Here is a 13,065-nt window from a genome sequence, read left to right as displayed (position 1 = left end):
GTGGTGATTTTTTTGTACTTATGCAATGCGTGTTGTGTTTAATTAATTAGTGTCGGCAGAAATAATTTTGGGGACATGGCAAGCGTGTACTTTCGCGATCCTTCTTCGTCCAAATTGGGGCATTATTAATTACGTGTAGCAGCCATAAATTACTACCATTACCTTCCTCGAAAAGAGTCTCATCCAAATTAAACATTCAAAAAGTGTAAAACCGCAAAAATAAGTTTGATGAAGTTGTATCGGTGAAAATATATCTTTAGTCGAAATGGTATTAGAAAAATATTATCGGGACGCTACGTGTCGAAGTAATAAAATTAATCACAAAGGTCGTGGTCGAAGAATCAGCAAAGACTGAAGTCGAGGTTATGTCATCGAGGTCGAGTACCCTTCATAGAGTAATAACAGCTAGTTTCGAGATAGAACATTAAAGAGAATATTCCATTAGATATTCTCTACATTTGTACTATTAGAGTTTTTAAGAACGGCAAAGGGCCAAACATATCCATGTACTTTCGAAAATAGTCTAAGAATATCCCTCGTTATACTATTGAATTATCTATACCCCTCCCGTAATATTTTGGAACAAAAATACCCTTATTTTGGATGGAGTGCCATGTGGCAGCAACAGATGAAAATGACCCGTTTCTTTTTTTATCCGGTCCGTTTTAAAAAAACCACCACCCAACCCAATTTTCACCCAAGGCTAAATTTAGCATCTTTTGATCTAAAGCAATTATTTTGTAAAAACTGGAAAAAAATGCTTTAAAAAAATATTTTTCGGTTTTATTTTTAAAGCATTTTTTTATGTTTGTAAAAACTGAAAAAAAAGGCTTTCCTAAAGCAGTGGATTACAGGTGCATTTGTTTTTAAAAAAACAAAAATATTTTGCAAAATTATTTTTTTTTCAGTTTTTACAAAAGAAAATGCTTTAAAAAAACTGGAAAAAAAAAAAATTTAAAGCATTTTTTTTTTTCAGTTTTTACAAAAAAATTGCTTTAGATCAAAAGATGCTAAATTTAGCCTTTGGGTGAAAGTTGGGTCGGGTGGTGGGTTTTTTAAAACGAATCGGGTAAAAAAAATGAAATGAGTCGTTTTCATCTGGTGCTGCCACGTGACACTCCATCCAAAATAAAGGTATTTTTATTCCAAAGTATGACGGGAGGGGTATAGATAACCTAATAGTATAATGAGTGGTATTTTTAGACAATTCGAAAATACAGGGGTATATTTGGCCCTTTGCCGTTTTAAGAACATGTTCCTTGTAAATAGAAAGAGACATAATGATAGGGGACATGGAATATTCATTTGTAAAATACACTTTGACTTTAAAAGAGAGAATCATATCTTAATGCAAATACACAAAAACAACCTCTTCATTAAGATTCTTGTCCACGCTTTTCCTCTGGATCCGAGAATAACTCATATGTTCAAAGACTTATCCTTCATTTATCATTGTAAGAAGGAACATTCGCTGATTTCATCCTTTATTGGGTGACTCATCAGTCTTATTTACATAAGCGTATTGATGTTCATCAATATTTAATGCTATATTGCTTACTTTGACTTCTTAAATATTGATTGTGTGCCGCCGTTGCTATTGAAAGTATATTTGCCTATCATTTATTGCACTTCCGTGAATTCTATCCTAAGGATATTATTGTTAACTAAGATTAACCCTCATTAATATAAATTTAAATAGTTGAACCAAGATCTATATATTTTTTGGTCAAACAAAAGTTTCTTTATTTTTTTCTTGGAAGTTTTTTCTTATTTTTCACTTTTCTAAGCATGTAGATTTTTTTGGCAATAAAAGTACGTTATTATAGATAAAATATTACGTATTTCAAATACATTGTAATATAATACGGAGTATTTTTAAATAAAAAAACTAATAACAAAATAGTATCACAGAAAATATTTATAAATTCATTAACTTTAAAGATCATGTTTTATTCGTACTAAAATGATCATGTAGCTATTTAAATGTTAAGACATGAATCATAATTATCTTTGGTATGTGTCAAAAATCTTCTCCTTTTTTAATTTTTTTTTATATATCCAATCACACATTGATACGGAGAGAGTAATTAGTAACTTGATAAAAAAAAATAGCTACTGCTAATCTGCTATTGTAACTTTAACACCTGCATCACTTTAATCAGATCAGCACAAACTGAGAAAAAACGGACACGTCAGAATAAGTGAGGATAATTGTAATTCGAAACAGTGATTTCTTACTCATGCGATTATATATTTTCTTTTCTTAAGGATTTCAGACAACATAACATTCTTATTTGTGCGCCGTGCTGAAGGAGTTGTACCTGCTATGAAATGCAGGTGAGTATAGCGTGTTTTACCGTGGTAAAAAAAGAAAAAGAATCTGAAAACTATAGACGATTGCAAATTGCAATTGCCAGTCGAACGCCCTTTCAACCATCTCCTCTACCGAAACCCGCCGCCGCCGCCGCCGCCGCCGCCGTGAAGATGGCTCACCTCCCGGCGTACGATCCTTACTACGTAACAGCACCAGTGTATGGGTATAACAAGGAGCAGAACGATATAAAAACACTGTTCGTATCCGGACTTCCCGACGATGTTAAAGCTCGTGAAATTCACAATCTCTTCCGCCGCCGTCTTGGTTTTGAATCCTGTCAGCTTAAGTACACCGGTCGAGGGGATCAGGTATCCTCTCTCTCTCTCTCTCTCTCTCCTAACTTTCCGCCGAATTTAGATGCTAATATATTACGAAGCTATTAAGTTCTCCGGGAAAGGAATTTTTGGTCCCCTATATGAATAATTGTGGTTAGTTGAAAGCACAATCACCGGTCCGATTGTCTGCATTCAGCGTTAGTGTTCATTCACACTCGGTAACAGACTTGCTTATAAGAAGTTGATTTTTTAAAACTGAAAACAGTAGAATTGGAATTGCAGCTGAAGCAGTTATTCACATGGCGGCGAGTGAAGTTTTATGAAGTTCAGAAACGTTTAGGATTAAATTTTTGAAGTTTTGACAGGTTACTGTTATTACTTAAATTTTGGAGACAGAAAGATTTTTACTTGTTATTAGAAATAATTAAGGGTTTCACTTCCTGAAACTGTACTGATTAGAAATAAAATAGGTACTTGTTATTAGAAATAATCATTCGTCTGCAAAGTATTTGATACGCAATGCAGACAGAAATAGGCAAAGGTCATTTTCACTTTAGCTTCTTCCACATACAAAAGAGACTCTTAGAAGGGGAAAGTAAATAGTTATTTGTTAGTTATTCTGAAGACAACATGATCTATGTCTAAAATTTATTCTCCTCTGAAGCTTTCAGTTTGAAAATGAAGGAATTGGTAGTGAAAGACAAGATGCTTTTTTCATCTATTGTAGTATCCATGCGCCACTCAAAGGTGGAGCTAAGTGGAGGCTAGGGATTTCATTGAATCCCCTTCGCCGTAAAATTATACTGTGCTAATAGGGCAGCAACGAATTAGTTATATATAAGTTGTTGAATTCTCTTGACATAAGGAAAGATTCTAGTGTAATGGTAAAGGATGTTCGGAATTTGCTTGTCATGGTTTTAAATCCAATCGTGGCTGTTCTAGTATTTATTTGAGTCACGTTTTAAATCCAAATGTGATTGTTCTAGTATTTATTTTGAGTCACTTTGCATTCCTGGCTCCGACACTGGCGCCAATCCGTTTAGATTTACAATCCTACTTCTAATCTTCCTCTCCCATTATGCAGGTTGTTGCTTTTGCTACTTTTATAGATCATCCATCAGCAATGGCAGCCATGCATTCCTTGAATGTGAGATATCTAATCTGAGTATGTCTAGTTATGTTCCACATGCTGTTTGGATTTTGGAAATTACATAGAGCTGATTTCAAGACCACCTTATTCCAAGATCTTCTTGTTCCATTCTTCTTGTTTTTCTGTTTAAAAGATGAAGGGTCTCAGAAACATTAAACTTATCCAACTATTCACACCGAGACCCTGGCCTTATTATCTGGATGTGTCAATTCATCTGCAAATAAGTAATTTTGAATTATGAATTGTGGCTGTTGATGATTTAATCTGGTGTAGTTTTGTTGCTCCTCTTCTTCTAATCTAAGCCCACACTGTACATTAAGTGCAAAAGAGAACAAAAAGTTTTCTTTTTTCTGCTAACCTTCTTTTAATTCTAATTTGAGTTTGTTACTACGTGTACAAACTCTCTCTCTCTCTCTCTCTCTCTCTCTCTCTCTCTCTCTCTCTCCCTCTCTCAAAAGCACATATGAGTGGAGGAGGTGGTGGTGGTTTTGTATTACCATACAAGCAGTAGAACTTTGACAAACAATACCAGAGGTCATTCTATGCTTATTTTTGTTATCTTGTAGTCCGTAATACTCATCTTGAACGAAAGCTGTCAAATTAAAATAAAAACTGAAAACATTCTAAACTACATATTTGGTTGTTTTCTTTGCTTTAAAAAATATGGAAATCATTAGACATGAAGACAGCTTTCTGATCGCATATTCATCTAACTTCAATTTAAAAACAGATTAATTATCTGGCTTCTCTAATATTTTTACTTGAATGTAGCCATGACCACAGTAACTAGTTTTGCTGATTCCTAATAAATAGCTACCTATCTTGAGGCTCATTTGGACATTCAACTTTTGCTTTGCTATTAGTTTAGCCATTTTGTATCTTTCTGGTCCTTTACCAATCCCATTTCCAGGGTGTAGAATTTGATCCTCAAACAGGATCGACTTTGCATATTGAACTGGCGAGATCAAACTCTAGAAGAGTACAAGTTCCGGGTATAAATTTATTGCAATTTTTAATAGTTATTAGATATTCGTAAACTCTTTGCATCCCATACCATCGGATATCCAATAAAATGGGAAATTTCTTTTCCAGTTCTTGTTTTCTTATGATTATTGCTTATATTAGCTCATTTTAGACGGTTATTCTCAGGAAAAGGACCTTATGTAGTTATTGACAACAGAACCAAGTCCAAAAATGCCAAAGACACATCAAGCAATGAAGGTACTAGCCTTGATCTTTGCTATATACTTCCAGCGCACACATTATAGTTTGACCAAAAGCAAAACCTTTCTAAGATGCCCAAATACATCTGTATTTCGCACATATGTCCAATTTCTCTCAAGTGAGACTCATAACATGTTACCATTGTTTGCTTATTCAGGTGATACTGAATCAGATGATGCTTCCGAGCCTGACAATCCTGATTCTGGCACAAATGATGATCCTTCGGAAGAGAAAAGGTCAAACATTCTTGATACTCAAACTAAATTTACTTATGAAGGCATGGTTATTTGAGGTCTGTTTCCTTAATGTGTCATGGAAGACTTATTATTCTATATTGTGAAACAGTGAAGAGAAAGTGGTAGAGTCTGACCATGCTTTGGCCGTGAAAAGTGTAAGCCTATATATTACCCTCTATCTGTAGCATGTGTTGTACGTTGGACTGTTACATATGCATTGCAAGCAGAGTAGATAAATCTCTGAAAGTGTGCACTTCAAATTCTGAAAATTGGAATAAATGTAATGCATATAAATCAGTATTCTGTACTTCCAAGCAAAAGTTTCACTATATTTATGCAGCAAGTGCTCTTCAATTAATGCATGGACCAATGTGACTTTTACCGTCTTTGGATTGGACACTATAGGAACAAAGCGAGAAGACAACAGATGGTGCACAACCATGTTCCACTCTGTTTATCGCCAATCTTGGTCCAAATTGCACTGAGGATGAACTGAAGCAAGTTATTTCTCAGTAAGTTCCTGTATAACTCCTGCAAAGGAGGGTGTTCTCTTTCAGTTCTTTCTTGACAACACAGTGTTCATATGGCTAAAAAGTTGGTTCCCTGTACCTAGCTGCAGAATGGCAATATTACACTTGAGACATTTTTCTCTCTCATACGTACCATCTCCTGAAGTAACTTGCTAAAGGCTACCTATAATTGACAGTATATGTTGCTTTTCCTGTCAGGTATCCTGGATTTAACACCCTCAAGGTGCGTGCAAGAGGCGGGATGCCTGTTGCTTTTGCTGATTTTCAGGTACTCCTCTCAGCTTCTCAGTGTGGCTACAGCAAAACTGTAAATTTTCTATCAGGTCAAAGACTTAAAAGTGAAACTAATTTATCTAAATTCACCTCTTTGTAATAGTGTACTCATCTTCTTGGAATTCTAAATCCACCTCTACAGTTATATATTTATATTTTACCTTTTAGGGCATTGACCAAGCAACTAAAGTGCTGAATGCTCTTCAAGGAAGCACATTACCATCTTCTGATCGGGGTGGCATGCACATAGAGTATTCTTCTCAGTCCTGATCATGCTCTGCGTGTATATTCTGAGGTTTACATTCTTGTTGTGCTTTTGCTAATATTTTCCTCCTTTCCTATTCAGGTATGCGAGATCCAAAATGAGAAAGCCCTAGATGCCATCTTATGGTAAACAAGCATTTCAATGGTTACTGACTTAACTGACTGCTCTTTTGGCCTGGACCAGCAGTTGCATGCTTTTTGTATTGGCTTTAAGGGCAGAAGTGCGAATGCAAGATTTTGCAGACTTAACTGCCTTGACATATGTTTATGTGTTGTTGTAGATTTTAGCTATGGGTTATTGAACAGGACCGTTAGTTTTAGTAGCAGTATTCTGAGGTTTCTGATTAGTACAAAATTACAACAGGGCATAGATTATTCAGTCTTCTTCCCTGATAGTGGGGGTTGAGGGAACTATAGAGTTCTAAACATTTCGAGCATTTTCCTTGTAAGAAATTCACCAATCAATTAATTGTTCTTTCAAGAAACAAATCACATTACTTTGGCATACATGGTTAATATCACCTTTTGGATTGGCAATTGTGGTTGAGTCGGAGTACAATTGTATCTCTTTTGTTATCTCAACAACAGAAGGAACGAAACAATATAAATATGTAGGCAAGCTGGTAACAGAGATTGCGACAACAGATTCTTTTTTTGCCAATGAAAATAGAGCTCTTTTCTTTGAGCTACACGAATAAACAACTTGAGGATCGAGTACGATGACCAGTTTTTCATTAAATCCTAAAATACAAAATATGCGGACAAGCCAGTAAATATAAAACATATACTACTATTACGCTTACCTTCTATACAAGATATGACAAAAATGCCTGGCTAATAGACCTGATAAACCAGCAAATGTATCTTAATGTCAATATGAAGCAATTTACAGATGGTCCTAATATGCTGTCCTGGATTGATTCCTATCCCAAATATTTGAGGGGCTCCTTTTGTCAAAAGAGAGCTTAGCACTAAAGCCCTCTAATCCATCATTCAACAAAGAACCACTGAACCTTTGGTACTGTTGCAGCGAATCTGACAAAATTCTTCCACTTTGGCTTCCAACTTCATAAGCAGGTGTTGCTGACAGTTTACCAGATTCCACAATGAGGTCGCCTTCAAGTATTCGCAGTACCTTCACCACAACATCCAAAGAAACATGAGAATTCCCCAATATATATGGCAAAGTATCAAAGCGCAAAGATGCAACATGCAACTAGAGTTGGATCCAAGACTTAAACTTGATGAATTCAATCTTAAGGTTCTTGGAACCTAACTTGCTTCACATATGAAATTATGAGTTCAGAATTCCAATCTTTTGAAATTTTAGTGATTTTCCACATCTATATATATGTTGTGTCAAAAATGCTTGTTAAGTTAAACGTGTTGGTTGCATGCTATATCTGCCATTGCATGCATTCATGATTGTGAAAAATGAAAACACGAGTTTTGTATCATTACCTGAGACATGCGAGGCCTGGCCTGAGGATCCCGCCGTATGCACAAAGATGCCGCATGCAACATGCAGTATATTTCATGTTCGGAGTAGCAGTTTTCTAGCCGGGGATCTATTAGCTCATCAACCGCACATTCTTCCAATAATGGACGCGCCTAATACAAATTAGTTACAATATCAGCTACATATGAAAGGGGAGGAGGGCGCTTTCCTTTATCTCCAAATATATATTCCTCATGTCAGCACAAAAAATGGCTGCAACTAAGATAACTAAATATATACCCATTCTGTGAGACACTGCTGGCCCTTAGGCCTGGTAAGATCCACCGCCTTGCGTCCTGTAACAAGCTCCACCAGTACCACTCCAAATGAGTAAACATCAGCTTTTTCTGTAATCTGGCCACTTTGGGCATACTCCGGCGCCAAGTACCTACATTCCACAAATTAGCCTATTCGATACTACAACATCAAAATAAACCAAACATTCGAGGCTTACCCAAATGTTCCAATTACTCTCGTTTCAACACCTGTGTCGCCATCAGGTTGCCACCTGGCCAAACCAAAGTCTCCAACCTGGAAAAAGAAAAGGTAAAGAGAAAGGTGAATAAGAAAAAAAATAATTTTTGATCAACCAGGATGTGCAATTGAAATAGTCCAGTAGGTATTGATATTTAGCGACTAATAGTATTAATCAAATCTAATGGAGACTTCATCACAAACTTTTCTATTAAGTAAAAAGGTATACCCATGAGTAATGTGTATCATTAAACTTTTGAGGAGAAAGAGATTTTCATACTAGTGGTTCGAAGTCATGGGTTATGAGAATGTTGTTGGGTCTCATATCTCGGTGGACAATGCAGCCCACTCTGCATTCTTCGTGAAGATAACGTAAACCTCGGGCAGCACCTACAGCAATCTTTTGACGAGCAGACCATTCCAAAGGATCTCTAGTACGACCTGTGAATAGCAGAAAGTGATTTTAAACAATAAAAGACAAAAGAATTAACCTTGAAGACAAATGAACAGACCACCAAAACCTCTTCATAAACTTTTCCCATATAAATTTTATCAAGTGCAAGTTTATATCATATGAGATCAACTTTAGATTCACAAAGCAAAAGGAAAATCTACAAATTTTGAATGCTCTGTACGACTAAAACAACCCAATGTTAATTTGCAAGGTAATCAAAGTTGGGAAGCGATGCAGATACAAATTCACCTTACGTAATTACAAATTAGTAAAACAAGAAAGTGAGCTAGAAAGGAGATCAAGATCTTAGAATGTCCCTCATTGGAGCTGTCAAGGATAGAAACTAGATAGAGGTCTATTTACCGATTAAAGAAAGTATTATCACACTCATTGGAGCTGTCAAGGATAGAAAGAAAAAAAAACGAGTATCACATACCATATAGATGAGAATCTAAAGATCCATTGCAAATATATTCATATACTAGCAGTCTTCTGCTGTCCTCGATACAGAATCCTATTAGCATTACAACATTTCGGTGCTGAGCACAGCTGAGCACTTCAACTTCCGAGCAAAACTCTTGATCCCCTTGAGAACTTGCCAATTTGTGTTGCTTAACAGCAACAACCTGACCATCCGGAAGGACTCCTCTATGAACAGATCCGTATCCTCCCTCAGCCAAAAAATTGGCTTGTGAAAATCCTCCGGTTGCGAGCTCCAGCTCAGCGTAAGCGAACCACCTAGGAGGTTTTCCAAATACAGGTGCCTTGTGTTGACAAATTGAGCACAAGGGAGGAGGGCCAAGAGGTGCACTTCTAGATAGCGAAACTGCTTCTCTTACATTCCCACTGTAATCCAAATCAGATCTGTAACTCGGGGATCCAAAATCACCTTCTTCATCAACCTTACTAAACTTCCGCAGCAATGCCTTATTTGTGGAATCTTGTGGCCTGTCATGAGTTCTCAACGAGCTCTTGCCTTTGATTTGCGAGAGTTCAGAATGTGAAGTGATCATGTCCACCATCCATGGTTGGAACCTTAAACTTGATGACGCAGATAAATTTTCACTCTCACTCTCTGAACTCGATTCATCTACATCTTGATCTTCCTTAGCAGCCAACAAATCTGCTTTCTTTATATCCCTATTTACTTCAGCGATAAAAAATGGTGAAGTTCCAGGATCAGAGCTTGAAACTGATGAAGTACCAGCTTCAGTCGTACTGAACATCTCTGGACTACTTGTTGGAGTTACTAGTGGACCTCGAGAGGAATCCAACGAATCCTTTTTGTTCGATTCTTTTCCACATGTTTGAGTTTGCTCAGAAGATAACGTGCCTGACACATCAGGTTCCTTTTTAGGTGAGCCAACTAAATTTAAGCGGAGAACTTTCGGTTGAGATCGCTTCATGACTACAATATTGCACTGCAACTCTTCCATACAGCGTTTCTTCTCGTGTTTGAGATGCCTAGAGAAATTCAAACAATAAGAAGCAAATGTAATAAAGCTTGAAAATATAGCATCACTTAAACAAGGCATCCGACTCTAAAACTTGCAGAAAATTACTTGTCCAAAACGACCCAACTAGCTTGAGTCTTCTTTGCCTCAGCAGCCACAGCTCCATGTGGTGAACCAGAAACAATTTTAATCTTGACATTTATCTGGAGGAGAACAAGAAGAACCATTGTTTAGTACCAAATTTTTTAATGGTGTCTCAACAGTGGAGATGAAGAATTTGTATGCCTTGCCTTGTTGGGATCATAAACATCATGGAGCTGAAGGATCATCTGAGAGCAATAATCTGTTATGTCGGATTTGTGCTCGGAACTACTTCCAGAGTGCAACTTCCAGTGGCCACTGGCACAATCTCCAGCAAACCTAGGGAAACCCCATAACTTCCTACCTAAAAATTATTGCAAAACTCTTAAAAGGTACTTTCCACTAGGTCTTTTTTGGTGATAGCACAGAAACAGCATCAAACGAAAACAACAATACATCAAGTGGACAAAATTAATAAATGGAAAATCCTTTCAAAAAGCAGTGCAGAAAAGAACAAGAAACGGAATTATCATCAATGAACTAATCAGTGTTGCGTAAAGTAATTCCTAGTAGGAAGAGTAAATTTTAAGCTTTGCTGCCTCCCACTCTTAGAATTGCCAGTGAAAGCTAATCTTTGAAAATTTCCAGGAAAAAGAGAATATCTAGGTGTATCCGTAAAAAATTTAATGTTCACACAAACAAAGAATTCCATAATGTCAACGATCAGAGGAGCAGAAACAAATAATAAGCCAAAAAGTTTCTCTCTTACTACAGAAGTAGTAACCAACAATTCAATCACCTATTACAGAAGTAAGCGGCTAGTGCGTCAGTGTGTGCACAATTCCAAGCCAAACTGTGATCATTTTTAGGAACAAAGAAATAGAAAACAGACAACAAAATTACCAGAACTTTGTGAAGGCACAACCACGAGAAGTGTAATGCAATCCCCAGGTTGAACAACATGAGTCAAAGCCCAGACAAGAGCTGTTTTGGGTATTTCCTTAGAAGCCTTAACAGCCACCATCATTTTCTCAGCAGCATCAGAACTCATATCCTGTTTTCCTTTTTTCATCTCCCTACTCATCACAACAACAACAATGCTTCTTTTTTTCCTTTGCCTTTTCAACTTCTGAACTCAAATCAACAGAGACATGACACTATTTCTCTATACCAAGATACCAGATCTTAGAACCCACATGGAATTCATGTCTGCTCCAAACAACAAGAAGAAAACAATATAAGCATTCATTATTGTACTAAACTGACCCACAAAAAAGTTGTGATCTTTATGCATATACACACCAAAATGGCCACTATTCTATCACAGTGTTTCTTCACCCTATAAGCCTTGTCAATTTGTCAAGAAACTTTAGCTAAAAGAAAGAAGATTCACCCTTCTTTTTTTCCAAATTTAGAAGCAAAAATAACTCAAAAGTGTATAAACACCAAAACTTGAACGCAATGATTTTTCTGCAAAAATACAATGCAAAGGACAGAGATAATGTCCCACAAACACCAAAGCCAAAAGGGTTACCAAATAAGGAGTTCTTTTATAAGCTGCTTTTTCAGATCACAAGAGTCAAAAATTTGTGCTAAAAGCCTCAGCTGAAAGAAATGAGCTGTTTCCCCTGATGAGAAAAACTATTGAAACGCTGACCCCTTTTTTCCCCTTTATGTTTAAAAATGGAATACTGCAAAGCAAGAAAACCGTGGAATTCAGAATCTAATAATGGAATAGGAACAGTACTTGTAACAGTTTTCCTCTGCCACTTCATATCACAAAATGCAAAAGCATCCCAAATGTCCAAAATGCTAAAAGACGACGACCCAAAATCGTTGAAATGACACGAGAGTTGAAGTCTTCAGTGACCTGTAGCTGGTTAAAAAAGTGAAGCCAAAACCCAAAAGCACTCAGATCGTAGAATGAACCTCCCCCAACCTACAAAATTCCAATATCAATACAGAAAAGTCGAGAGCAGTAAATGAACAGTACTTTTACGAATAGTTCATCAATTGATTTTGGGGCTGAAGGATAATGATGTTGAAGATACAATGTGATGGGTCTTAGCTGTCTGTAATGTATACATACATTACATACATATATCTCTATTATTCATTCAATTTTTTGCTCTGCTTTCAACATCAAAAAGCAGCTAAAAAACACAAACATTCTGCCCATTAGCTGAAACTATGTAACAAGAAATTATTGACCTGAGAGAGCTGAATCGGAGAAAACTGACAATGAATGAGAAGGGCTTTTCTCAAAGTTGTCCCACACCCTTAAATCGATAATTTCTGCTAATGAATGAATGAGCTGTGCTTTTCCAATATCAGTGTTTTTCTTTTCAGCAGTGATTCTGTTTAACACTGGCTTTTAGGCTTTAGAAACATTGTTTTTCACACAGAAATATAGATATCAAGAAACGATCAGGTAAAGAAGACAGCTAATATATTACTCTCTCTCTCTCTCTCTCTCTCTGCTAGCTCTTTCTTCTTTTATGTTAAAGTTTTCTCTGCAGATTTTTTACTGTGTCAAACACAATCAATTCAAATATTCAATTGTACTCAGAGATTTTTTTATTCACGCAAATGCCCTCGTTTCTTTCTGAAAATATCGACCTTGACCTTTCTTTCTCGAAGTTTTCTTTTTCCTTTTTTCTTATGATAAATTGAATTGTTTTATTAATAAGTTAAGTGTACTTTATTACTTACATTGATTTCAGAGATGTATAGAGAAAGTAGTAAATGCACTATGAAATTTAATTTACTGATATAGAG

General features: G+C 36.3%; 2 protein-coding genes across 4 annotated transcripts; one reads left to right on the top strand and one right to left on the bottom strand.

Moving 5' to 3' along the window:
- The first annotated feature begins 2,284 nt into the window (after window positions 1-2,284).
- On the top strand, window positions 2,285-6,863 carry LOC104095349 (polyadenylate-binding protein 2). The gene is made up of 10 exons (XM_009601470.4): window positions 2,285-2,682; window positions 3,734-3,796; window positions 4,710-4,791; window positions 4,949-5,020; window positions 5,181-5,259; window positions 5,369-5,414; window positions 5,665-5,771; window positions 5,988-6,057; window positions 6,231-6,313; window positions 6,409-6,863. Exons 1-10 carry the CDS (start codon window positions 2,332-2,334, stop codon window positions 6,437-6,439), a joined length of 984 nt encoding a protein of 327 aa, XP_009599765.1. The 5' UTR covers window positions 2,285-2,331; the 3' UTR covers window positions 6,440-6,863.
- Window positions 6,864-6,959: 96 nt separating this feature from the next.
- On the bottom strand, window positions 6,960-12,753 carry LOC104095348 (inactive protein kinase SELMODRAFT_444075). 3 transcript variants are annotated; one of them, XM_009601465.4, is made up of 11 exons: window positions 12,499-12,753; window positions 12,035-12,163; window positions 11,191-11,496; window positions 10,497-10,651; window positions 10,315-10,409; window positions 9,189-10,216; window positions 8,579-8,739; window positions 8,279-8,355; window positions 8,065-8,212; window positions 7,788-7,937; window positions 6,960-7,461 (listed from the first exon to the last, which is right to left on the bottom strand). In XM_009601465.4, the coding sequence occupies exons 3-11, from the start codon at window positions 11,369-11,371 to the stop codon at window positions 7,225-7,227; spliced, it is 2,232 nt and encodes a 743-aa protein (XP_009599760.1). In that variant the 5' UTR covers window positions 11,372-11,496; window positions 12,035-12,163; window positions 12,499-12,753; the 3' UTR covers window positions 6,960-7,224. The 3 variants fall into 3 exon arrangements, with proteins under 3 accessions (XP_009599760.1, XP_009599759.1, XP_009599763.1); XM_009601464.4 differs by having other exon boundaries at window positions 12,035-12,226; window positions 12,499-12,705; XM_009601468.4 differs by having other exon boundaries at window positions 12,035-12,157; window positions 12,499-12,670.
- Between the last annotated feature and the right edge of the window lie 312 nt (window positions 12,754-13,065).

The sequence above is a fragment of the Nicotiana tomentosiformis genome, chromosome 3 (genome assembly GCF_000390325.3).
Source record: "Nicotiana tomentosiformis chromosome 3, ASM39032v3, whole genome shotgun sequence".
Classification (NCBI taxonomy): domain Eukaryota; kingdom Viridiplantae; phylum Streptophyta; class Magnoliopsida; order Solanales; family Solanaceae; genus Nicotiana; species Nicotiana tomentosiformis.
This window is presented reverse-complemented; position numbering and strand designations above follow the sequence as displayed.